Source organism: Peromyscus californicus, unplaced genomic scaffold (assembly GCF_007827085.1).
Source record: "Peromyscus californicus insignis strain IS unplaced genomic scaffold, ASM782708v3 Scaffold_4__1_contigs__length_199733344, whole genome shotgun sequence".
Classification (NCBI taxonomy): Eukaryota; Metazoa; Chordata; class Mammalia; order Rodentia; family Cricetidae; genus Peromyscus; species Peromyscus californicus.
Genome location: NW_026294562.1, coordinates 54,790,038 through 54,816,213, shown reverse-complemented (window position 1 = coordinate 54,816,213; position 26,176 = coordinate 54,790,038). Strand labels below are relative to the sequence as shown.

Below are 26,176 nucleotides of genomic sequence, written 5' to 3'. Positions count from 1 at the left end.
TCTGTCCTGACGCCTGGCTCCTGCCAGACTCTCAGCAGATGCATATCGATCGACTGAGGAAGCTGAGGGCCAGGGGAACTGCCTTAGGGTCCCCCAGCTGGTGGAGAGTCTCCCCAGGCTGGACACAGATTTGCACCCCCTGCATTCATATTGGGTTTGAGTCCTCTCTCATCCTGGGCAGGTCATCTGACCAACGCACTTCAGTTCATCAGGTGAGTCTGAAATGGAGGGTAAGGGCTGCTGGCAGACCTCAGAGTGCCCCTAAAAGTGAGACGAACCGACCAGTCAAAGATAAAGCTACACGAACCTCTCCATCAAAACAAAATAAAACCCCAGTTCTGCTGTGAGTGTAACAAAAGAACAATAACATGAGCATGTCAAACAACTCAAAAAATGTATAGGGGCTGGAGGGATGGCTCAGAGGTTAAGAGCAATGACTGCTCTTCCAGAGGTCCTGAGTTCAGTTCCCAGCAACCACATGGTGGCTCACAACCATCTGTAATAAGATCTGGTGCCCTGTTCTGGCATGCAGGCATACATGCAGGCATACATGCAGGCAGAACATTGTATACATAATAAATAAATACATAAATCTTAAAAAAATGTTTATCCTGAGCCAGGCATGGTGGTTCACATCTGTAAGGAGCATAACTTAAAAACCATTTTGTGCAACTCAAAAGCCATTGTATGCCAGGCAGTGGTGGCTCACGCCTTTAATCCCAGCACTCAGGAGGCAGAGGCAGGCGGATTTCTGAGTTCAGGCCAGCCTGGTCTACAGAGCGAATTCCCAGATAGCCAGAGCTGTTATGAAGCAGATCTGGTCAACGTGGAGCCAGCAGGCTTGGAAAAGTCCCTGGACCCGAGTGTGCCACAAGGGTCCTACGAGTTCCGGGCCATGGAACCGGGGAGGGAATCATGTTTGTTGGTCTAGCTTGCTGACCCCTGCAGGTTTGTCATGCAGTCATGGGTCAGATTTCTTGAGATTGCTCAGGGCAGGACAGTCTCTTGAAGTCATATCCTCCATGTCTGGATGACTGCCATATTTTCAGAGATACAAAATCTTTAGAAATATAATAAAAATTTAAAATATAGCCAGGTGAAGTGGCACATACCTTTAATCCCAGCATTTGGGAAGCAGAGGCATGGCAGATCTCTGTGAATCCAAGGTCAGCCTGATCTACATAGCAAATTTCAGGTAAAGTTTATGGGAGTATGTCCAAAGTCTGGACTGTATGCAGACCCGGGGTCAGAGAGAAGCTGTGAATGGCAGGGACATTCCCTGCGCCTTTTATGACTTTTGGGAAACTGGACCAGATCCCACTTCTGCAAAGTGTTATTGCCTTGAATGCAAACAACAGTCGAATGTCCATGCATTCCTGACTCTGCCTCACTGCTCATCAGCTGTTCCACCAACTGCAAGGCCCACTGTAGGCATGCAGACACACACACACACACACACACACACACACACACACACACACACACACCCCAACCCCTGTGGAGACACTGCCCATCCCTCCACCACACCGCCAGGAAAAATTAGCTTTTCTTCCATAATGTCATGCTTTCTAAAGGAGTGAGTTCTGGAATTTTTTGGGGGGCGTCAAGAAAACTGACCAGGGAAACCATAGAGTGCTGATGTCACTGTGACCCTGCAAAGACCCAGCATCACTGGTGGACCTGGAAAGTGGTGCTTTTATTGCAGCAGACAGCGTGCTTTCCTTTGGTCCCTGCAGGTTGCTTCTGCTTTCCGCTTGGGCTTGGGTATGGCTCTGCAGGAAAGTCCGTGAAGTCCTCCGGCTCTGTGTGGAGTTCTGCACTAGGATCCCCTGGAGGACTTGGACACTCTCTCTCACTCCCTGCACAGGCTCTTGGGAGCTCAAATGGTTTCTTTGAGGGCAGAAGCCCCCGACTGCTGAAGAGAAATTTCTTCACTCTTATGTTCTGCGTCTCTTTTGGATTGTCCGTCTTTGACTCTGCTCAAAGGCAAAGAGAAACTTCTGTCATCTTCCTGTTTTAGTCCTTTCCTGACTTGCCCACTCTTAACAGGTTTCATTTTTGGAAAAATCTCAATGTTCAAACCATTTTTTCAATTTTTGTTTTGCTTGTTTGAAACAGGGTCTCATTAAGTATCTGTGGTTGACTTGGAATTCACTATGTAGACCAGGCCGGCCTTGAACTCACAGAGGTCCATCTGTCTCTGCCTCCTGAATGCTGGAATGAATGGTGTGTGTTTTCACACCTGGTTTGTGTGATCCTGGGGTTTCCTGTGTTCTAGGCAAGCACTCTACCACCGTGTTGCCTCCTGAGCCCCTCCAACCTCCCTTCCTATGTCTCTTGGTCTACCTCTATCCTTTCTCTGTTTTTTCATTGTTGGACCTGTTCTGGTTGAGAGGAAGCCATAGGAGAGGGAGGCAGAAGTGGGTTTTTATGCACAGCCATGGACGATCCCTCTGACTTCCAGATATCTCTGGTTAGCTGTAACCATTTGGCCGCACGATCCACAGTGCCAAAGGACACTCACCTTCTCTCCATCGCAGCAATGGTTTCCACCAGGGGCACATTTCGGGTCTCAGTCAAGAAGCAGGTGACAGCCATTCCAGCCAAGACTGAAGTGACACCAAAGGACACAGGCGGAAGGATGGGGCTGATCTCACCAAGCGTGGTGACCAGGGGTGCCGCCAAGCCTCCGAGGCGGGCGTTGACAGAGGCAAAGCCCATTCCCATCTGCCTGTGGGAAGTGCAGATCTATCAGAGCTGGATCCGGACCCTCAAAGAGTCAGACCCCGTGGGTGCCAGAGAGGGGAGTGGAGCTCTGCCTGGGCGCCCCTCCTCATACCCACCTGATCTCTGTGGGATAGAGTTCTCCTGTGAACAGGTACACGCAGATGAAGGAGCTGGCCAGGCAGCCTTTGCCCAGGGCTGCCTGCACTGTCCGCAGGGTCTGCAGACCTAAAGAGGCAAAGAGGGAGGTGGAGCTGTGGGGAGCAGAGACTGGAGGAAGGCTGTGATGGAAGGCTGGGGGACCTTGGGATTGGGAGGACCAGAGGGTAAAGCTTGGGACAAAGGCGGAGGTATAAGAGAAAACCACGAGCACGTGCCTTTAATGCCAGTCCCTGAGGCAGAGGCGGGCAGATCTCTGTTTGAGGTCAGCCTGGTCTACGAAGAGGTTCTAGGCCAGCCAGGACCACATAGTAAGACCCTGTCTCAGAGAAAGAGACAGAGACAGAGGCAGGAAGAGGGAGGGGGGGAGAGAGAGAGAGAGACAGAGAGAGAGAGAGAGAGAGAGAGAGAGAGAGAGACAGAGAGAGAGAGAGAGAGAGAGAGAGAGAGAGAGAGAGAGAGAGAGAGAGAGAGGTCCAGGAAATTCACAGAACCAGAGAAGGGCGAAACCACCACTTCACTCCTGTGTGGGATTCAGAAGTCCCAATTTGCCCCCATCTGACGTCTACTTCCTCACTTATTCGTCTGTCACCGTGGTCTGCTGTGGAGACAAGGTTTGGAGTCAGGCTTTGGTTCAAACCTTAGCTCGGACCCAGGTAGGTGACTTAGCCACAGTGACCTCCCATCTCCGAGCCTCTCTGTCCTGCAGTAAGGGGAACACCAGGACACTTGGCACAGTTGTTCAAAGGTGTTACAAGGTGGGCATATGTCACTGGTGCAGAGCGTTTGGTGCTCACTGAGCATTTTCTACTGTGTCGTTACCATGCTTGTTCTGCTGCTTTTACAAATTGCAAACCCTGACTCAAATATCCCACATTAGATGTTCAAAGAAATTGTGGTAGATTGGTGTTAGCTGGAGTGCACCCTGAGATCGTGTGGGGAGAGTCCTTGAATCATCCACACCCAAACCAGCTCTGCATCAATTATACCAATTCCTCTTTGGCATGGTGGCTTAAGTTTCCTTTTTATTCCTTTTGAGACAGGGTCGCACTTTGTAGTCCAGGCTGGCTTAGAACTGATGGTCCTCCTGCCTCTGCCTTCCAAAGGCTAGAATAATAGATGTGCCACTGGTCGAGCTCCAGGGGTGCTCCCATTGCTTCTGGAATTCACGTCTGTGTGGTTACCACAGGGCACCAAAGATACTCACCCTCAGGCACAAACATGTTGGCGATGACCATGAGCCCGGCTAAGATGAGGAAGGAGGCCACTGTGGCCCGTCGTCCCACGTAAATCATGGTGGTAGTGGCGACCAGCATGGCTGGGATGTCGATGATCCCAAATAGAGCCTGTACCAGGTAGATGCTGAGCCCGAACTTCTGCAGGTCCATGGCCAGGCCGTAGTAAGCCACGGAGTTAGAGAACCTGGGGAAGGCAGCAGAGTGGCCCACTATTCTGGGGCTTGGGGCAAGGGATACAGGATGTGTGGCCTGGGGATCCTCCTCTTGGGGAGTTCAAATCCTGTGACCTCTAGCAGCATCTTCTGGTCCCCTAAGCCTCTGACTTTGGAGGACTTTCTCACTACATCTCTTTCTCACCACCCACTCCCCTGAACTCAGGCTCTGAGCTCTGGGGCATGTTCGGTTTTCACTGTCAGGACAACTTCAGTGCTGGAATTAAAACTGTGCTAAAGAACAAAAATAGAAGAAGAGACCTAAGTTAAAGAACACAGGAACCATAGTTCATGCCAGTCTGTGCCTATAGTCCCAACACTTGGAAGGCTGAGGAAGGAAGCTCAAAAGACCAAGGCCAGCCTGGGCTACATAGTGAGACTGTCTCAGAAGCTTACGTTTATTTTTGTGTGCAACTGTGTACGTGTGCATATGTATTCCTGCGTGTGGGTGCACTCATGCATGTGCACACAAGCATGTGGAGGCCAGGTGTTGACAACAGGTATCTTCCTCAATCACTCTGCACGTTATCTTCACTTTATTAATTAATTTTTGTTATAGTCTGTGTACCTGTGCCCATGTGGAGGCCAGATGTTGACAACAGGTATCTTCCTCAATCACTCTGCATGTTATCTTCACTTTATTAATTAATTTTTGTTATAGTCCGTGCGCCTGTGCCCATGTGGAGGCTAGAGGACAGCTTTTGGGGAGTCGGTCCTCTCCTTCTACCTCGGGTTCCAGGGATGGAACTCAGGTTGTTGGGGGTTCGGGACAGTGCTTTTACCTGCTAAACCATCATTTAGTACTGCCACCTTATTTCCTGAGACAGGAGTCTGAACTTGATGGAGCCCTCTCCCCTCCCCAGTCTCTCTCTGACAGGGTCTGACATCAGAGCTCAAGGTGGTCTGGAACTCACTATATAGCCCAAGATGGCTTAAGCATCACAGCAGTCTTCCTGCCTGGGCCTCCCAAGTTTTGGGATTGTAGGCAAGAGCCAAGCACCTAGTTGTGTTCTGTTTCTGGATCAAGCATGAAAATCTGTCAAGCTGAGCTGTGTACACTTTTGTGTGTGCTTTCAATGCGAGGTAAGGGTGGCACACACCTGTAATGCTAGCACTGAAGAGGCCAGGACAGCAAAATCCAAAGTTCAATGCCAACCTGGGCTACAAAGTGAAACCCTGACTTAACTAACCAAAACACCAAGAAAGACACAAACGGTGACGGGATGGGCATAAATCTAATGCGGCCCTCCTTATTCCTGGCCTGGGTTTACACACACCCTTTCCAAGTTATTGTTGTGAAAGGATTTTGCATGTGTAATGAAGGTCTTATGTCAGTTGACTTGAAGATAGATGGAGGTGGGTGAGGGAAGCTGATCCAGTCACATGGGTCCTTTAAATCTGGCCAATAGGTCAAAGACAGGGTGCTAGAGGTTCAGAGCCTAGGAGACTTTTTTTTTTTTTCAGTTTTATGAGATAGGGTTTCCCAGGCTGGACTTGAACTTGTTATTTTTCAGAGGCTAACTTTGAACCCCTGATTCTTCTGTTTCCACTTTCCCACATGCTGAAGCTGCAGATGTGTGGTACTTCACCCAAACAATCTGATGGGACAGTCTCCAAATGGAGACTGTCGCCTGGCCAGGAATGATGTAGGAGGTCTCTGGGAACTGAGATTGGCCAGCGGAGGTCCACCCTACAGCTGCCGAGAGCAGAGGCCTGCCAAATGAATCTTCCCCAAAGGCTCTGCCAAGGCGCTGAGCCAGACAGATTCCTGCGACTCAGCCTTGTTCTAGCCATGCAGGGACCCCAGCTGCCTCAGCCAGGACTTCAGCCTGCAGGGTGGAGACGCTTCAGAGGTGTGGCTTGAAGGAAGTAAAACCTGATCACAGTGGCCTTTGACAAAGCCGAAGAACAAACAGGAAAAAGCCATCATGTTCATAGCCCTGAGGGCATGTTGTTGGCTCAGCTAACAGGGAAGATAAGGGAAAGCTTTGCTTTCAATGGTCTTCCCAGAGAGACTGGACCATGACCGACATGGAGCACCATCCAGGTGGGACTGGTATTGGCAATGTTCTGGAAAAAGTTGGTGTTTGAGAATTGGCTACCAAGAACAGAAGATGCCAAGGGACAGACTAGTCCAGGATTGGCAGGCTTCAGGTTACTATGGACTTGCAGATGGAAACATGTCTTGGTGCCCAGGGGCAGGAGGAAGGATTTTTTTATGCTAAGCTATGCCAAGATGGATCAGGGCCAATTGAGATGTACTTGGACGGTCTCTAAAAAACCATTTACATATCAAATGTCAGTTAAGAAGCAGGCCTTGGTTAGTGCTTGGCACTAAATGCGTGGCTGACTACCCAGTCAAGTTTGTTTACCCTACTAAATTTGGATGCATGCTGGAGGACAGGGAGGGTGGCCGCAAATATGGGTCACATTCAAGATGGCTGCAGTCATGTCAAGCTGGATCCCAGCAGCACAGGGAGAATGGACTAGATAAATGTTTTCCACGATTCCTTCCTGTCTGACATCCCTGAACCTGACAAAGCTCTCATATTCCTCCCTTCATTCACTCTTTATTCTGCGGCTTATCAAATATTTATTTCAAATCGACCATATTTGCCATGGCTTTACTTAATGATGAAAGGTATTTCAGATATGATTTTTAAAAAGTTACTTAAAAAAACAAGTAGCAGCCGGGCGGTGGTGGCGCACGCCTTTAATCCCAGCACTCGGGAAGCAGAGCCAGGCGGATCTCTGTGAGTTCGAGGCCAGCCTGGGCTACCAAGTGAGTTCCAGGAAAGGCGCAAAGCTACACAGAGAAACCCTGTCTCGAAAAACCAAAAAAAAAAAAAAAAAAAAAACAAAAAAAAAAAAAAACAAGTAGCAGAACAGAGTATTAACCCATTTTTATAGGAACATGTGTGTATGTGCGTGTGTGTGTGTGTGTGTGTGTGTGTGTGTGTGTGTGTGTGTGTGTGTGTTGTCCTTGGGGGTCAATCTCCAGGGAAGGGCAAGAGTGAGGGCACAGTCACTTTTTTTTTTTTTTTTTAAGATAAGGTCTTACTATATAGCCCTGGCTTGCCTGGCACTCCCTGTGTAGACCAGGCTAGCCTTTTTTAAAGATAGGGTCTTACTATGTGGCCCTGGCTTGCCTGGCACTCCCTGTGTAGACCAGGCTAGCCTTGAAATCGCAGCAACCCACCTGCCTCTCATTGCAGCATTGGGATCAAAGGCGTGCACCCCACACGCGCAGCTGAGAACATTGACTTACCTAATTCACTCTTCTGACCTTCACAACAGCACTATGGGAAGGGTGGTGGTCTAAAAGTCACGTGACTGATGGGGAGGCTGAGGAACCTGAGACTAACATGTTCAGGCTCAGACAGTAAATGGTGGTGCTGAGATCAAAACTCCAGCCACCCGTTCCTCAGTCTTTTTTTGTTTTTGTTTTTGTTTTTTTTGTACATTGAGTATGCATTGCTTTTGTAGTTTGTAAATTAGCCATGACAGGAAACAACAGGCTTGGAGACATTTGTGCAAGCTGACTAGTTCTCATCTCCCTTTTCATCTTCCCAGTCCTCCTGGGACCCCAGGAGTCCCCGCCTCTACCCTAGCTGAGCCTAGAGGGCCTCTCTCCACACTCCAGAAATAGTAAAATTGAACCCAGATGCGGCCTGGTTAGGCTCCAGGCCTTCAGGGAAGCCTTGAAATGGCCAAGATTTTTTGTATAAACCGAAATTGCACAAGCCAGGAGCTTCAAGGGGGTCAAGATGGTTGGAGAATCCTGCAGCAAGACCCAAGGCCCCACCTCTGCCTGAGCCGTGGATTACAGCCTCTAAACAAAAATGGGTCATTGCCAATTCTTTCTAGAAGGATCCAAAAGAGGTCTTTCAACCTCTGAGTATGGAGTTGGTGATTTGTGTCTTTCCAGCAGGAAAAAGAAGGGGAAGAAATGGCTGGATCCCAGAAGGCAGGCTCAGCTGGTGGTAGAGGTTGTTACAGCACACCTCAGTGAGGTATTGGGGTCACCAAGGCTCTCTTGCTGCTCAGAGCCAGATCATCAAAGCTCTCTCCACCTCCAGAGTGGGAGACACCCCTGCATTCCCAGAGCCCAGGGGACACACCCCCAAATCAGGTAACAGAATGTCAGGGGTCACAAATACTGAAAGCCCTTTGCATGTTTTGACTTTGAGACTCACAAGGACCACACTTCAACAGGAACATTTTGGGGAGGTTTTTTGTTTTTTTGTTTGTTTGTTTGTTTGTTTTGTTTTTTGACACAGGGTTTCTTTGTGCAACAGTCTTGACTGTCCTGGAACTCCCTTTGTAGACCAGGCTGGCCTTGAACTCACAGAAATCTACCTGCCTTTGCCTCCCAAGTGCTGAGATTAAAGGTGTGCATCACCACCGCCCAGCAAAAAAACCCATTTTTACATATGAATGTTTTGCTGGCATGTATGCATGTACACTACATGTGTGTCTGATTAGCAGATGCCATGGAATTGGATTTACAGATGGTTTTGAGTCACCATGTAGGTGCTGGCAATTGAACCAGGGTCCTCTGCAAGAGGAGCAAGTACTCTAAACTACTGGGCCATCTCTCCAGCCCTGGGGGTGAACTTTTTTTATTACGAGGGTGTGTGTGTGTGTGTGTGTGTGTGTATGTTCTTTGCTTATGTATGTCCATGCCAATGTGCACAAATATAGCGACCAGGGGACATTGGGTGTCCTCCTCTATCTTTTGATGCCTTGTTCCCTTAAACCTGAACCTGAAGTTCAGTTTGGCTAGGCTGACCGCTCAGCAAGTTCTCAGGATCTGCTTGTATTCAGTGTTCCAGGCACCCGAGGCCATGCTCAGCTTTTCACACAGGTACTGGGGCTTTGAACTCAGGCCCTCATAGAGCAAGTGCTCTTAGTCACCGAGCCATCTCCCCAGCCCTGAGGCCCAGATGCTGAAAAGAGTGTGACATGAGATTGAATTCACACACTCACTAGCTCATTGTATTAAGACTGTTTCAGGACAAAGTTTGCCAATGACGGCAGAAAGTGTGTCCCCATCTCAGGACAGTCTTGGGTATGAGCCCATCACCTACCAGACGACCATGAGACAGCATGTGACCTTTCTGATGGCCGGGGTTCGGAAGAGGTCCAAGATGGAGTTGGAGGTACGGACACTTGCAAACTCACTCTGGATGTAGGAGCTCACCACCTGCGTGAGGAATGTCTGGTCAGGGGCACTGAGTCTTCTGGCACCCCATTTCCCTGCTGGGGGCACCTTATCCTCCTCTTCACTGAGAAACTGGTGGCCCTTAGAGACTGTATGATTTTGAGATGAGGAGGCTGCAATATGCACCCCGATAATCCTGAGGTTCTGTGGCGTTAGACATACACTCACTCAATTCCTGGTAACTTCATGGTAGTGTCGGACAGTGGTTAAAAGCAGCTGGCTGGAGTTAGCTGGTAGAGCACTGAGTTAGACGCGCAAGGCCTAGCTCCCGTCTCCAGGACAACCTACCAAGTGCTCACAGGCAAATTACCAGGCCTAGCCAAACCTCGGCGTCTGGTTCTTTCTCTTTGTTATGGTTTTTGTTGCATTTATTTATTTTGTGTGTGAGCACATAGGTGCTGCAGCGTGTGTGCGTGTGTGTGTGTGTCTGTGTGTGTGTGTGTGAGCACATAGGTGCTGCAGCGTGTGTGCGTGTGTGCGTGTGTGTGTGTGTGTGTGTGTGTGTGTGTGTGTGTGTGTGTGTGTGAGCACAGAGGTGCTGTAGCGTGGGTGGGGGTGTCAGAGGACAGTTTTTAGAGTCAGCTCTCTCCTTCCTGAGTGTGGGTCCTGAGGATTGAATTCAGATCATCAGACACAGCGGCAAGGACTTAACCCACTGAACCATCTCAGTCGCCAATCGGTTTCTCTTTGTCTTCTTTCTTCCTCTTTCTTTCTCTTCCTCACGTGTGTACAAGTGTGTTCATGAGTGTGTGCACTCACATGTGAGAGGAATGTGAAGACAATGTTGACTATCACTTCTTGTATGTGTTTTGGGTGTATATTTCTTTTCTTTTCCTTTTTTTCTACCTGAGACAGGGTTTCACTGTGTAACCCTGGCTGTCCTGGAACTCACTTTGTAGGCCAGGGTAGCTTCGAACTCAAGGATCTGCCTGCCTCTGCCTCCCAAGTGCTGGGACTAAGGGTGAGTATCACCATGCCCAGCTATGTGTGTATTTCTTAAAAATTTCTTTTTGAAGTTCAAAGTTGTCACTGAAGCTGCTAGGCTGGCTGGCAAGTGAGTCCCTGGGGTCCACCTCTCTCTATTCGTCAGTTTTGGGTATACCACCACACCTGGCTTTTTTTCTCCCTGATCATGCTGGAGATTCAACTGGGTTTCTCATGCTTGTACAACAAATACTTTATCCACTAAGCCACCTCCCCAGCCCCCATACTCAACACATCATACACTGCCTCCCTGAGCGTCTCTACCCTCTGCCCTGGGATGACAGGCAGGTAAGTCCTGGGCAGCTGACAAGTCCCAGTGTAACCAGAAGCTGTTACTACCACAAAAACCTACCCCAGCCTTCCACCCACATATCTGTTTACCTCTATAGTCAGTCTTTCCCCTTCTTCCTTCCTGCCATTTATCATGGCCACCTTCCGAAGGTTCTTCACAGCTTGCTGGGACTTGCCATGAAGGAGGAGCCATCGGGGTGACTCTGGAAGCCACCTGGGACACAGAAAGACCATTCCCACCCACAGTCCTAACACACCTCCATTGCCTTCTACCAGACCCTAAAGGCAGGTGGCATGGTCCCCCGTGTCACGGCCAGGACATGCCATCAATAGCCCTTTGTTTTGTTTTGGAGACAGGTTCACCCTAGATAGACCAAGCTGGCCTCAAACTCTGGTCCTTCAGGCTCTGCCTCCAAAGTGTTGGAAAAACAGGTGTGCACCCCCACATCCCATACAATACTCTCCCCCCCTCTCCTCTTTTTTTTTTTTTGGTCTTTTGAGACAGGGTTTCTCTGTGTAGTTTTGGAGCCTGTCCTGGATCTCGCTCTGTAGACCAGGCTGGCCTCGAACTCACAGAGATCCGCCTGGCTCTGCCTCCCGAGTGCTGGGATTAAAGGCGTGCGCCACTGCTGCCAGGCTCTATTTTTTTTTTTAATTCCACTATGTGGGTGGGTTCCAGAAATTAAACTCTGATTGTTAAACTTGAAGTCAAGTGCCTTTACCTGCTGAGCTATCTTGCCCAACTATTTTCCTGTTTTGTCTATCTATCTATCTATCTATCTATCTATCTATCTATCTATCTATCTATTTTGTTTTGTTTTGTTTTGTTTTGAGACAGGGTTTCTCTGTGTAGCTTTGGAGTCTTTCCTGGAACTCACTCTGTAGTCCAGACTGGCCTTGAACTCACAGAGATCCACCTGCCTCTGCCTCCCTAGTGCTGGGATTAAAAGCATGGGCCACCACCGCCCAGTTATTTATTTATTTAAGCATATTATACAGAGCATCACTGAAGAGTCCTTCAAAACTAAGTCACACTTGGTATTATTGACTCTGGTTCTTACTCTAGCTGTGTGGCCTTGAAAAAATCATAGTCCCTCTCTGGGCTGTACCTCAGTTCCCTTCTTACAAAACACCATGGGGTTGTTGTGAAATATAGTGAAATTTATATAGGTGAAATCATTTTGTGTGTTCCAGAGCTCCATGCCAAGGGAAGAGGTTTGCCAAAGATTCCCTAAAGCTATTCGTGAGTACCTGGGCCCCTGTGGTCCTCATGACACCTTCTGTTCTCTGTGTCCAGCACACAGCAGGCCCCACACTCTGACCTATGTGACGGGGTTCAGTCACATAGATGCACGCCCCCACCCAAGGCTGCTCTGCTGGACATACCAAGAGTAGAGGAAAAAGACCAGGAAAGGAGCAGAGACAGCAAACTGCAACCACCGCCAGGGGCGGATCAGGTAGGCCACGCCAGACAGGATGAGCTGGCCCAGGGTGAAGGAGAAGCCCAGCAAGATGCCCGCCACTGTCCGGCCCCTGGTCGGCATCCACTCGACAACTGTGGAAGACAGGCAGCCAGTTTGAGGGACTCATTCACCACATAGCTGTTTAGTTCATCTGTCCTTTCTCATGACTATGGCAACTTGAAGCCCGTGCCAAGATTTACCTAGACAATACTCTCATGTGGCCTACGGCAGGTCATTACAGGACATCGACTCTGCAATGGCTTCATTGTAAGGTCGAATGTCCTGAGACAGAGTGTGGGGGCTCTGTTGGCATATACCGTGTGTGTGTGTGTGTGTGTGTGTGTGTGTGTGTGTGTGTATTCAAGCGCACATGCCCATGAGCACACAAACATTTGTGTGGTATAGAGGCTGTTCTAATACAAGATGGACTGATGGACTTTAGGCACCTGCTCTAAGCCATGGCTGGACACCTGCCCTTCTAGAAGGTGAAGGGTGGGACTGGATTACTGAGGTCCCAATAAATGCTTATCACCTTCCAATATCCAAATGCTGGACAGAAAGAGACAGAGAAGGGATACTGATCTGTACACCTGGTTCTCCAGGCCCAAGACCTCCCTCCCACCCTGAAGTCAAAGGCCCAGCTGTCTTTGGATGACCGCAGGTGGTGGCAGTTTCTGAGCCTGATGAGGCCTTCAGAAGCAAACAGTGGCTTAGGAGCAGCACACAGGTGGCAGCTGTGTCCAGGGTGGGCTCTCTATTGCTTCACAATACCTTCCACCAGAGCCACCCGCAGGCTCCGGGTCATCACTTGTCACTGAAGGGTGACACTCCTATTTGTTTAGCACCCATGGAGCTAAGGAATGACCAGCCTTTGCAGCTTAGGCAGCCCACCTTCCCTGAAGTCACACAGTCGGCGCTCTGTAGTCTCTGGGGCCATTCCCTCTCTCTCTCTCTCTCTCTCTCTCTCTCTCTCTCTCTCTCTCTGGTTTTTTGAGACAAGGTTTCTCTGTGTGGCCTTGGCTATCCTGGAACTCCCTCTGTAGACCAGGTTGGCCTTGAACTCACAGAGATCTGCTCATCTCTGCCTTCCAAGTGCTGGGATTAAAGGCGCGTACCACCATTGCCCAGCTATTTCTTTATTTCTTTGTTATAGACATGGTCTCACCCTCTGTAGTGTTTGGTTAGCCTGGAACTCACTTTGTAGACCAAGCTGGCCTCAAATGTGTGATCCTCTTGCCTCCACCTCCTGAGAGCTGGGATTATATTCATGGCACCCTGCCCTAAAGTTTTGGAGTTTGGATTTCAGATTAGAATCATTTGATTGTATGAGCCCCCCCCCCCTTACTTATTTACAGACTCATGTAACTTAGGCAAGCCTCAAATGTGCTATGACTGAGGATGACCTTGAACTTCTGATCTTCCTGCTTCTACTTCCCAAGTGCTGGGATTACAAGTGTGAGCCACCATACCTGGCTCCCTTGGAGATCATCCTATCTCATGGCCCTGTGTCCCAGTCACCTATGTGACCCCACCTAAGCTTGGCACATTGTAGACAATCAGTGGCTATTGAGTAACTCTGACATGAAATCAATCTGACCCTTGCAGCTTACAGATTAGTAAACTGAAACTCAGATCCAAGAAAGGCCACCAGGGTCCACTGCCACTGCTACCACGGTCACAATCTGTCAACCCCGGTCTTCCAAATCCAGACCCCTGGGTAGGAAGTTTTGAGTTGAGGTTTCTGGGTGAGAATCACCACAAGACAAAATTTAAAAAGATGTCCTATGATGGCCGCAATTCCCCTTTCTCATGATCCCAGCCCCTCTGGGTCCCACTTGAACTGGACTCACCCAGGGAGAGGGAGTTGAGGATGATGCCGGAGAAGGTCATGCCCATCAAGAACCGGAAGACACAGTAGGCACTGAAGGAGCCAACATATGCTGTGGCAGCCCCCGAAACTGCCAGCTGCAGGTATGACCAGACCAGTGGGGCCTTGCGACCCAACCTGAACCCAAAGAGTAAGGGGTTAGGGAATCCAAGGTGGCCAGACAACCTCAGGGGAGCAGAGCCTGTGCCTGACCCTTCTGCCTTGGTGAAGACACCGAAGCAGTCAAGGGGAAGATGAGATGCCAGGAAAAGGCCCCCCCACTACGTACATAGCACACGCAACTGTCAGGACCCCAGGACTGGTGGCCAAGGCTGCCCAGGGATAGAGGGACATGTGTAGAAGAAAATCAGAGGCTGAGTGATTTAGTCCAGGTTGGGAAAAGGTAGAGATTTTGAAAAGACCCAGAGGCCCATGCCTGTAACCTCAGCATTGGGAAGTGGAGGCAGAAAGATCAGAAATTCAAAAAATTAAAAGAAAAACACTCACTGGGTGGTGGTAGTACAGGCCTTTAATTCCAGCACTTAGGAGGCAAAAGCAGGAGGATCTCTATGAGTTCAAGGCCAGCCTGGTCTACAGAGTGAGTTCCAGGGCTACACAGAGATACCCTGTCTTGAAAAAAAAAAAAAGAAAAACACTCACAGACACATACACAAACGCATTATGTTATGCACACACAGACACATACACAAACGCATTATGTTATGCACACACAGACACATACACACAAAAAGAAAAGGGAAGAAAGGAAGAAGGAAAGAAAAGGAACGTGGATAAACGATGCAAGGGTTTTCTCTGGGTGACTAGGATCTCCCCCAAAACACTCACCGGTCTGCTAGGCTGCCAAACAAGGCAGCGCCTACCAGCACCCCAGACATGTAGATGGACTGAGCCAGGTCACGGAGGGTACGGGCCTCACACACCAGGTCCCACTGTGAGGGAGGGAGGAATGCTAAGCCTTGTCCTTAGGCAGCAGCCTCCCCCCAGCCCCCCAAACCACCCACCCACCTCTGACCTCCATCACGATGGTGGATGGGAAAATGCTTCGGTCATAGACCCAACCATCCTTGCAGTCCTCGGTGGCCACTCCGTGGGAGGAGGTGTTAGATTTCAGAAGGGCCCACTGAGGCTCTGTGTAGCGCTGGCATGGCTCGGGGACTCCATGCTGGTTCAGGGGTATGGTGGCCCTCAGCCAGGCCCCTGAGTCATTGGTGGCAGCCTCTGTGTGGTTGGCAGGAGGCTGGCAGTAGTGGGGGGGTGCCGCCGCAGTGAAGTTCTGCAGGAAGGTGTGGCAGGCCAGCAGCCCGCAGGGCAGCAGCAGCAAAGTGGTATAGACAAACTGGAAGCGACCCACACCCCCCAGAGCATCCAGCAGGTCTGTGAAGGCCATGGCCAAGGGCCCTACCCAAGGTCCTGAGTGCCGGGTCTTATGTAAAAAGGCAGGGGAGGGGACTGAGAGGTGGAGATCAGGCCAGGGGTTAGGACCACACAGGCCCTCTACCTGCAGCTCAGAGGGATCCAGTTACACCTCACAGGAAGCCTAAGTGTCCCCACATCTGCACGTGCCTGGCCAATCACCACAACAAATTAAAGCCACTCTAGACAAGGCCAGAGGGCTGAGAGGAGTCCAGGATACCACCTGCCCCTCCTCCCTCCAGGACCTTCCTCACAAAGCAGTCTGCTGCTGGAGAGGAGGCCAGTACAGACTGGGCCTGGGGGCTCCCAGTGAGTAGGCGAACTGCAAGCTGCAAGTTCAGGACACTGTCTCTTTCATTATCAGAAATGTCTCTGGGGCCGGAGAGATGGCTCAGAGGTTAAGAGCACTGGCTGTCTTCCAGGGTTCCTGCGTTCAATTCCCTGCAACCACATGGTGGCTCACAACCATCTGTAATGAGAACTGATGCCCTCTTCTGGCCTGCAGGGACACATGCAGGCGGAACACTATGTACATAATAAATAAATTAAAAAAAAAAAAAAAATTGGCCGGGTGGTGGTGGCGCACGCCTTTAATCCCAGCACTCAGGAGGCAGAGGCAGGCGGATCTCTGTGAGTTCGAGGCCAGCCTGGTCTCCAAAGCGAATTCCAGGAAAGGCGCAAAGCTACGCAGAGAAACCCTGTCTCGAAAAACAAAAACAAAAACAAAAACAAAAAAACAAAACAAAAAAATCTCAGTTCCATTTCTACCTGGCAGCCTTGTGGGCAGTCCTCACCTTCTGGTCCCTCAATCTTTCTTTTCTTTTCTTTCTTTTTTTCTCTTCTCAAGATAGGGTCTCGTATAGCCTAGGCTGACCTGGAACTCCCTATGTAGTTGAGGATGACCTTTGAACTTCTAACCCCCTACTTCTATCTAGACAAGCCCTCTACCAACCAAACATACCCCACCTAGATCCCTCAGTCTCCACTGCCTGCACCTGTGTCCTGGAGGGTGACTCGTTTTCATCCTCCAGTCCCACAGAGGCAGAAGAGCTTGTAGAAGCTGTGGGTACTTGGTGTATGAAGTGTGGGCAGAGGAGGGTCTAAGGAGGCCTCTTTGAGTTCCAGTGTGGTCCAGGAGGGAGGTACATGCCTTTCCAAGCTTCCTGGTGGGTCAGATTTGTGCTAAGAAGAGGTTTTGTGTTTCCTTGCTGACATTGGCAAGGAGAGCATGCAAAACCAGAAAAGCCGCCAGGGCTGGACTGTCCATGGAGCCATCCAGTCTACATCTCTGTGCCCGGACCTCTCAACATCTCAGGGGCAGAGGTAGCCACAGCCAGTCGCCCAGTTTTCAGCAAAGGTGGGCATGAGGCTGTGACTGTCTCTAGGCCAAGGCTTGCCAGTACAATCAAGGTCTGGGAGAATAACACCCAGAGACAGAGTGCAGCCTTTTCTTTTATTTTTCCACTGCCCTGAAACCTGGGGCCTCCCTACCCCACCCCAGTGCCTGGTCCTCCATAACCAGTGCACTAGTCCCTCAAGCATTCCCTTGAAAATTATCAATATAAAAAAAAGGGAGGAGGGGGAGGAAGGGAGGACCTGAGCACCCTCCAGGCCAGGAAGTTCCTGGTGGGCACATGGGGCAGGAGAGGAGTGGTTTGGTTTGCAGAGAGGATCTTGGCTGTTGCACAGGAAGGCACAGGTGATCCTGGCTGTGGGGCTCCACTGTGGGGAGAGGCCTTCGGTACCCGGATGCAGACAGTGCGAGCTAGCTAGTGGTTATAAAGTCTGCAGGTCCAGGGGCCAGCAGGGGCTACAGCCTCTACAGATTAGGGAAGACACACATCCGGACACCAGCAGAGGTGGGGCAGGGGTGCCCGCTCCGGCCCCAGAGGAAGGAATAAGCAGGGAGCTGCCTTCCTGGTTTTAGCCATGAGCAGGGTCCAGGGTTGTCCATTCTGAGCCTTTGGCCACAGAAGCAGGGAGGGCCCCATGACTCTGCCCAGAGCAGGTGAGTAGAGGTGGTGGGGAAGAGAACGGACAGGCCAAGGGTGGCTTCCTGTTCCAAGGAAGGCACTTGCAGCTGATGTGGTCCTGGTGTGGCATGGCAGGAAGGCGTGGCTTGGCACAGGAAGAAAGGAAGAATCGGGCAGTGGGAGTTGAATCCCCACTTCAGGCAAACATAGTCAGCTGTAACCACTGCAGGGCAAGACGAACAGGTTATCGGGGCGGCAGATGGGCAGCAGATGGGCAGCATGGCACCTCAGCCTCCTTCTTCACCCATCCCAAGGCACAGGCTCCAGGCCCACGGCTCAGCCATCAAATCTCATCCCCTCTTTGGGGGACCCTCTGGTGATAGGGGTGCTTCCTTCTTTCCTTCCTTCCTTCCCTCCTTTCTTTCTTTTCTTTTTCTTTTTTTTTTCTTTTTTGTTGTTATTGTTGTTTTTTTTTTTTTTTTTTTTTTTTTTTGGTTTTTCGAGACAGGGTTTCTCTGTGTAGCTTTGCGCCTTTCCTGGAACTCGCTTTGGAGACCAGGCTGGCCTCGAACTCACAGAGATCCGCCTGGCTCTGCCTCCCGAGTGCTGGGATTAAAGGCGTGCGCCACCACCGCCCGGCCTATTGTTGTTTTTTTAAGACAGGGTTTCTCTGTGTAGCCCTGGCTATCCTGGAATTTATTCTGTAAACCAGGCTGGCCTTGAACTCAGAGCTCTACCTGCCTCTGCCTCCCCGGTGCAGGGATTATAGGTGTGCACCCCATGCCCGGCAGGGAGTGCCTTCTTACTTCTCTAGTCCAGAAGACCAGACTGCTGATTCCCACAGCGTCTAGGGGCCTGACCTCCCCCTGTTCATCCCTCCCCAGGCCCCAGAAGCCTCTGGCCCAAAGCTTCCAGGACTAGGGTCCAGCTTTGAGGGCTGTTTCCAAGGCCATGGACTCCTGCCCTGGAAGGGACAGGGGAACATGGAGGGTCATCTCACCTTAAATAAATCAAAGGTCACAACACCATCCAGGTCTGTGTCCAGAACTTTGAAAAACCCTGTGTTCAAGAAAAGATGAGTTATGTCTGGGACACCAGCCAGTTAATATCCAGCAAGACTGTCTCTCACCCCCATGCACCCCGAGTCACTGTCCCTTAAAACCATGAAGCTTCCTGCCCTAAGAGGCCTCCTTAGACCCTCCTCGGCCCACACTTCATACACCAAGTACCTATGTGTAAGTCCTCTGTCCCCACCTCAACCTCACCCTATTCACCCTCTGTCTCTCCCACTGGCTCATAAGGACACAGGATGGCACTGTGGGAAAGTAGTGTCAGTTAGGGACACTCACGGAACATTGTCTCTAGTCGCACGAGGCAACACACAAAGTTGTCGAAGTCCACGGCCAGGTCAGGCTCTGAGTAGCGGGTGATGATGAGTTCATGCAGCTTCTTGTTAAGCTTGAAGCCTGGGCAGAGGAAGAGCAAGTGAGGGCCGGAGCAGGTGCAGCCAGATAGGGCGTGGAGGAGCTGGTCTAGGCAGGGTACTTAGGGCCATCCTCTTCTGAAAGAAGGTCTGAAAAATCTCGTATGTAGAGCTGAGAGGGGCTGGCAAAGTGAGGGACAGGCCCAAGGTGGGCATCACACCCAGGTCCCCCCAGGGAATCAGGAGCTGGCTGCAGAGGACCTAGGCACCTGGTCACATTTGGGCAAAACACCCTGGCCTTATTTTCACACAGGCAAGTGTGGGAGAGTCCTGCACCTGTCTCACTGGAGCTTGGAGCTGGTCCCTGCCCACCCTCTCTCTGCCTGCCCTGGTCATGTGTCCTGAACGAAGTCACTCTCCCTCTGAGAATTACTTTCCTCTTCTTCACATCGGGGATAACAAAGAGCTCTATTCAATGACTCCATGGATAAAACACTTGCCAAGAAAACTCCAGGTCCAGAGTTTGGATCCCAGAACCCATATAAAACCCGGGGGGTGTGGTAGTCTGCCAGTAATCCCAGCACTCACTTGGGAGGCAGATGGGATTCCCCAGGAAAGTTGGATAGCTAAACTAACTTAATCTGTGAGATCCAGGTTCAGTGAGAGACCTTGTCTCAGTAAGAGCAATGGAGGAAGCCAGATGATGTCAACCTCCAGCTTCTATGTATATCCACACACATAGGAACATAAATATATACATGCATACCATACACACATACACATGTACAAATTAACTAAAAGGCCCTTGTTCTTGGTAAGCTACAAGGAGAGGAAAGGGAGGAACAGAGAGAGGACCTAGCTCAGTAACCATGGTCCTTATAGCATCACCACCAACATCCCCCAGGGACAAGGGCCAGCCGGGGGGCCACTGTCCTGGGGAGCTGTTAGGGCCTTGGGCCTCACCTGCAGCCTCGATGGCCATCCTCATCTCGTAAGCGCTCATGCTGCCAGACTTGTCCAGGTCAAACTTCCGGAAAATGGTCTGGGTAGAGAAGAAAGGGTGGGGACCAGGTGAGTCAGCAGCTCTTCATGACTGCCTCCTGTCCCCGGGGGAGCGAAGGAACGGCCTGGAAGCAGGTCATCTGCTGAGACGCGTGGGCTTGGGTGGGGAAGGGGGTGCACGCAGAAAGGACGTGCTGGAGGAAGGCCTATCTACACGACTAGCCCGGCCCTGCCACCAGGCCTGGCCGTGCCATGACTGAGGCCACAGAGGGACAGGAGAACCCAGCCAGGGACCACCTACAAGGTAATTTCGGATGCGGTTCCACAGGATGTTGAATTCCACCAGGCCCAGCTTCCCATTGCCATCACGCTTGACAGATGTTAAGAAGGAAACTGCACAGTTTAGAGCAGATGTGTAAGGGGGGGGGACTGGGGAGAAGGGAGACTGGCTGTGGAGGGGAGAGACAGAGCAGTCACCTACAGCCGTGGCCGGAGTTCTGTGTTAGATACAGTGAAGTGGGGTGGGGAGAGGTGTAGAAACAGTACCAGCCTGGGCCAATTGGGGACCAAGGTCTTTCTCCATTTTCCAGAAGACCCATGCCTCAGTTTCCCTTCCTGGCCAACTGGAAGATATCCAGGAAGGTGTTTGAGCACGAGGCCATATGGCATCCACACCCTCCCAGCTCTGTCCAAGCGTCTCAGCTGCTCCTAGGACAGTTAGACAGCCTCTTCCCCAACCTCAGACTCCACTAGAGACAAAAGCACATGGAAGGATACGTCCATGAGGTTCACCATGCTGCGGCAGGACTCCAGGCTGAAGCCATCGGTCCGCAGGTCCTTGTCTGAAACGACAGACAGTTCTAGGGTCTGAGAATGTCACTCAGTCGGTAGTGTGCTTGCCTGGCACACATGAAGCCCTGGGTTTGATCCCTATCACTGTATAAACCAAGCATGGTGGTGCATGCCTGTAAGCATGGCAGTTGGAAGGAGGAGCAAGGAGGATCAGGAGTTGGAGGCCAGCCTCAGATATACAGACCCTGTCTAAAAAAAGAAACGAAGAGAAAAGAAGAAGATGGCTGGAAAGATGACTCAGTAGTTAAGAGCATTGGCTGCTCTTGCAGAAGACCTGGGTTTGATTCCCAGCACCCACATGATGGCTCACCACCACTCATAACTCCAGACCAGGGCATGTGATTCATGCAATTCATGCATATGGTACATTTACATGTATGCAGGCAAAACATTTATACACATAAAATAAAAAAATATAATAAAAAATTAAAAATCCACAGCCTCCATATAAAAAGGTATGAGTAGGCATCCCCCTGCCCCTGCACACACACAGTCTGTAAACCCAGAGCCGTTGGAGGACAGGGGGAGGAAGACTGCTGGAGCATGCTGACTGCCAGCCTGGTCCTAGGTTGTAAGAGATCCTGTCTCAGGGCGGATGTGGAGAGGGATAGAGCAGGACACCTGATGTCTATATCTGCCGAGAGATGACAGAGATAGAGAAGGAACCAGTCCCAGTGCTCAACTCAGAGGTCTTGCAGAACCAGCCAGGCTGGGAGCCCTGAAGTGACCAGTGATAGGGAGGCTCCAGTCCTGGGTACCGAGCCCAGCAGAGCATGAGGTGGAATGCTGTTATCATGAGAAACAGCAGAGCATTTCAGAAGCCAGGTCCGAATCCAGCAGAAAGGAAGAAAGTACTGAACAGATACACAAGAAAGTAGATAGAAGAGGGGCCCGCAAGTGCTGGCTGTGGGCTGGGGAGGGTAAACAAAGCTTTGCCAGCAGGGTAGGGCCAGGGAGATCTTGGGCAGAGGGGGATGAGTAAACAGAGGTCAGGCACAGCAAACCACAGACAACTAGAGCAGGTTCATGCCCGCATGCAGCAGCGGAGGCCAGAAGGGAAGGGAAAGTCGGGAGAGCTGCTCTTGTCCCCACACATCAGGGCCTGGAATTTAGTCTTACTCTACTTTCCAAGACCTATGGCGTGCACGGCCTGGAGGCTGCGGCCTTGCCTCCATCGGCACTGAGCACCTGTGGCTGGCTCCGCTATGGGCTCCCTAAGGTCACAGAGCTCCAGAGAGTAGAGGGAGTAAAGCAGGGCTAGTGAGGAGTCTGGGATAGGAACGGTGGTGAGTGGGGCCAGAGAATGGAAGGCTCGCCTGCTGCCTGGACCAAGGTGTGGGGTTCAGTTCCACAAAGAACAAGAACATGGCGATTGGAATGAGTTGGGAATAGGACGGGGTGGGGACAGCCATTCGGGGACCCTCACGTTTGCTAATGATCCTGTTCAGGATGGTCTGCAACTCCTTGACGCTGATCTCCATGTCCTAGGGGAAGAGGAAGTATGGCATCTGCTGGGTTCCCCTACTTCACACAGGGCTTCCCCACCCCACCACCCCCTGCCGGGTCCTGACATACCTCCCCTGCCAGCTTGCTGAACAAGGTTTTGAAGGTGTCATCGATCTCCTCTTCGGAGAGTACTTTCTGCACCCAGAATGGAGAGAATAGGTCAGGATGCTATGGCCTGGCCCTTGCCTGTAGGAACAGCCACTGGAGGTGGGGTGGGACACTCACATTTACAAGTCACTCCATCTCTCTGAGCCCCACTTTTCTAGCCTGTAAAATGGGATCTGCACTCTTGTAGCTTAAATGATGGGCACAAGTCAGTTAGGTGTTGAAAAGTTTGGGTTAGGGTCCCTGCTGTGTGAACTTAGGCAAATTCATCAGCCTCTCTGAACTTGTGTTTCCCATTTAGAGGGTGGTATCACGAAGGACCTAGATGAAGTAGCTATGAGGAAGAAACAAGATACACAGACCTAGCATAGGAACTGCCTACCATCATGGCAGATCCTTCTCAAACTGTAAAGTGCTGGGCAACAGGGGACTAGAATTAAGGGCTCCTATCAGGAGGGAGTCTGCCCTGCCAGCTGGAGCCCATATCCTATCACATACCTGGGGGACGTGAGGGGACCACATACCTCATCGGGGAGGTTGGCCTGGATCTGGTCATCTAGCTCCCTGCAGAGAGGAGACCATCAGTCAGAGGGCCTGGGGAAGCCACAGTGGAGAGACAGGGTTGGTGGGAGGGCGTGGGAATCCACTACTCACTGGGTCCCAGCCTTCTTCTCTGAGAAGAAACGCAGGACAAAGTCGCCCTCCTTGTTGGGCTCGAAGGTGGAGGGCACTACCACATACTCCCCTGGCGGCAGGCGGATGCGATTGCTGACTTCTCGCAGGTTGATGAAGGTCTCCGAGCGTGCCCGAGAAGAGTTGGCCAGGAAGAAGTCACGCTTCAGGTGCACAGGCTGACCCACCATCTGACAGGAGAGAGAAGCAAGCAGGGGAGGCTGCAGAGCTCACTCAGTCTCCCCTCAGATACTCGTCCAGGCCCAGAGCCCAGACTGTGAGTCCTGGCTTGCTAAGTCACGGCACACAGCCTGTGAGACCCCGATAAGTTACTTACCCTCTGTAAAACCTGAGTGCCTGGGCTGGACTGCGGTTCAGTGGTACAGGGCACATTACCTCCCCACCACCCTTACGTTTATTTATTGCGGCTGGGGGAAGGGATGCCTGAATGCCAGCGTGTGAGTGGAGCTCAGAGGAAAACTTGTGGGGGTCTGTCCTCTCCTCTCACCATGTGGATTCTGGGGATCAAGTTCAGCTCATCAGGCTTGGGGACAAGTGCCTTTTACCTACTGAGACATTCCAGGCCCTGGTTTTGATCCCCAGGACTGCATTAAATCAGATATGTGCCTGCAATCCCAGCACTCAGGAGGTAGAGGCAGGAGGATCAGGAATTCAAGGTCACCCTCAGCTACACAGTGAGTTTAAGGCCGGCCCTTAAACTCATAAAAACCCTATCTCAAAAATAAACAAATAAGAAATTAAATGAGACAAAAGAAAATATGGGTGCCCAATCTGACTGCAGATAAGAGACTCTAAAACTATGACGCAGGGGTTGTCAAGAGGGCACAACAGGTCAGTATACTTGCTGCACAAGCCTGGGGGCCTGAGTCCCATCTCCGGAAGCTAGGGAAAGGCGGAAAGAGAGAGCCAACTCCGCAATGTGGTCCTCTTACCTCTACACTCATGATGTGGCACATGCCTCTCTCTCTCTCTCTCTCTCTCTCTCTCTCTCTCTCTCTCTCTCTCTCTCACACACACACACACACACACACACACACACAAATAATAAATAAAAATTTAAAAACTGTGATGCAGCGGGGGGCGTGTAGCCCAGTGGTTCGGCGCTTCCCTAGCATGTGTGAGGTCCTAGGATCAATATTCAGTACTGATAAATAAACCTAAGAGACCATGTAAGTTTTGCCCCTATTATCAGTCATTGGCGCTTTCCCTGTGTTGTGCCTTGCATGAAACCTGACCAGTGGCACTTTGCTGACCATCTTAATGGCCCCAGAGGAAATGTTATCTATTTTTCCCCCACTAAAATGTAGCCTAGGCTGGCCCTGACCTCTTTATCATCAAGGATGACCTTGAACTCTTGAACCTCCAGCCTTTATCTCCCAAGTGCTGGAATTACAGGCATGTGCCACGACACACTGCTGGGAAGTGCCATGTCTCAATATGAACCCCAAGGCCCAGGACTTCAGAAACTGTTCAAGAATATAGACCGCTCAGCCCAGTGACACATGCTCCCAACCCCCCAACCCCCAGGCCTGATTAGCACTTCCTCAGCGTGAACAGCAAGACACAGAGAACTTGGCCTGTGTGCATGCTGAGTGGGGAATGTGAGGATCAGGGTTCAAATCCAACCTTTGCTACCTGCTCTTGCCCTCAGGAGCTGTCCTACTTGAACAGGCACCGGAGGTGGGGAGCGTTTGGCACCGGGGGTGGTGAGCAGCATTTTGCAGGCTGTGACAAGGTGATATCTCCTGATGCCATATGTCAGGTAGGGCTGACTTCGGCCATGCTCCTCCCCTCCAGGCCCCATCAGGACGGTGAGTTCAGGGGATGATGAACCAGAAAGAGAGCCACACCTACCTCCCGTGGGACCTGCAAGAGAGGGACAGAGAGAATAATGCACATTTGCCCAGGCAGCTAGGATAAACATACTGGGTAGAGGTCCTGGGTTCTTAGGGAGGGAGCTCAGGGGACAGGAAATGGGCTGGTGATGATCCAGACCTGTCCTCCCAGTGGAAGGACAGGGCAGAAGTCTGTTCCTGTGACTGCCTGGGCTTCTGTTCCTTAAAACAGCTGCCAGGTGGCCAATCTCAGTGTGAGAAAGCCCAGGAACATCAAGACTTCATTTCATCTGCTGCCAGGAGTTCTGGGTGGAGGCTAAGGCTATGGCCGCCCTCTACCCTGGCAAGGGAGAGCTGGAAATTTCCATCTCTATCTTGAGCTGCAGAATAAGAAGCAAGGGAAGGCTGGACAGTGGTTGTGCACGTCTTTAATTCCAGCACTTGGGAGGCAGAGGCAGGCAGATCTCAGTGAGTTCAAGGCCAGCCTAGTCTACAAAGCCAGTTCCAAGACAGTCAGAGCTACACAGAAAAACCCTGTGTCTAAAAAAAGGAGAAGCAGGAAAGATGGGCAGTGGTGGTGCATACCTTTTTTAAAAATTAATTTCCTTTATGTACATGAGTGTTCTATCTCATATATATATATATATATATATATATACATACATACATACATACATACATACATACATACATACATACATATGTCTGTGTACAGGTAGAGCACTCAAAAAGTGCATGCCTTTATGGGAAAAGAGGGCATCAGATCCCACTATAGATGGTTGTGAGCCACCTGTTGGAAACTGAACTCAGGTCCTCTGGAAGAGCAGCCAGTGCTCTTAACCACTGAACCATCTCCACAGTCCCCATGGCACATGCCTTTAATCCCAGCACTCGGGAGGCAGAGGCAGGCTGATCTCTGAGTTTGAGGCCAGCCTGGTTTACACAGTGAGTTCTAGGATAGTCATGGCTACACAGAAAAATCCTGCCCCCAAAACAAAAATAAAACAACAACAACAACAAAAGGAAGCAGAGGAGGCACCAAGCAGGGCCTAGAACAGCCTCTGTCTGCGTAGCAGACCCTCCCCACCTGCTCCATAGGCCTCTCTCTGCTCACACCCTTGCTCCACAGAATGCCTCACTTCGTTCTAAAGCTGAGCCCAGTCTGACCCCAGAAGCTGTGGCACACATAGC

At 50.9% G+C, this 26,176-nt stretch overlaps 2 protein-coding genes across 6 annotated transcripts in view; both read right to left on the bottom strand.

The window, feature by feature from the left end:
- Window positions 1-1,677: 1,677 nt before the first annotated feature.
- LOC128125563 (solute carrier family 22 member 20) lies at window positions 1,678-16,921 on the bottom strand. The gene is made up of 10 exons (XM_052763091.1): window positions 15,196-16,921; window positions 15,009-15,112; window positions 14,146-14,300; window positions 12,219-12,387; window positions 10,923-11,046; window positions 9,424-9,539; window positions 4,091-4,305; window positions 2,844-2,952; window positions 2,525-2,731; window positions 1,678-1,976 (listed from the first exon to the last, which is right to left on the bottom strand). The coding sequence occupies exons 1-10, from the start codon at window positions 15,568-15,570 to the stop codon at window positions 1,880-1,882; spliced, it is 1,671 nt and encodes a 556-aa protein (XP_052619051.1). The 5' UTR covers window positions 15,571-16,921; the 3' UTR covers window positions 1,678-1,879.
- Window positions 16,922-17,035: 114 nt separating this feature from the next.
- Window positions 17,036-26,176, bottom strand: part of Capn1 (calpain 1) — a 28,674-nt gene continuing 19,533 nt past the window's right edge. For all 5 annotated transcript variants that reach the window (XM_052763085.1, XM_052763088.1, XM_052763090.1 and 2 more), the window contains exons 12-22: window positions 25,005-25,016; window positions 23,112-23,320; window positions 22,982-23,021; window positions 22,422-22,487; window positions 22,273-22,330; window positions 20,772-20,836; window positions 20,296-20,364; window positions 19,956-20,034; window positions 18,919-19,035; window positions 18,570-18,628; window positions 17,036-17,792 (exon numbers count right to left, since the gene is read on the bottom strand). In XM_052763085.1, coding sequence (XP_052619045.1) covers window positions 17,766-17,792; window positions 18,570-18,628; window positions 18,919-19,035; window positions 19,956-20,034; window positions 20,296-20,364; window positions 20,772-20,836; window positions 22,273-22,330; window positions 22,422-22,487; window positions 22,982-23,021; window positions 23,112-23,320; window positions 25,005-25,016 — 801 coding nt within the window. In that variant the 3' untranslated portion in view covers window positions 17,036-17,765. The remainder of the gene's footprint in view (window positions 17,793-18,569; window positions 18,629-18,918; window positions 19,036-19,955; window positions 20,035-20,295; window positions 20,365-20,771; window positions 20,837-22,272; window positions 22,331-22,421; window positions 22,488-22,981; window positions 23,022-23,111; window positions 23,321-25,004; window positions 25,017-26,176) is intronic.

What these genes read in the sequence shown, in the direction of transcription:
- LOC128125563 (XM_052763091.1), bottom strand. Translation starts at nt 15,570, where the DNA reads ATGGCCTTCACAGACCTGCTGGATGCTCTGGGGGGTGTGGGTCGCTTC. An exon ending in CTCTATCCCACAGAGATCAG is followed by an intron (nt 2,732 to 2,843) that starts GTGGGTATGAGG and finishes CACTTCCCACAG; the next exon opens with GCAGATGGGAATGGGCTTTG. An exon ending in ATTGCTGCGATGGAGAGAAG is followed by an intron (nt 1,977 to 2,524) that starts GTGAGTGTCCTT and finishes GCCTTTGAGCAG; the next exon opens with AGTCAAAGACGGACAATCCA.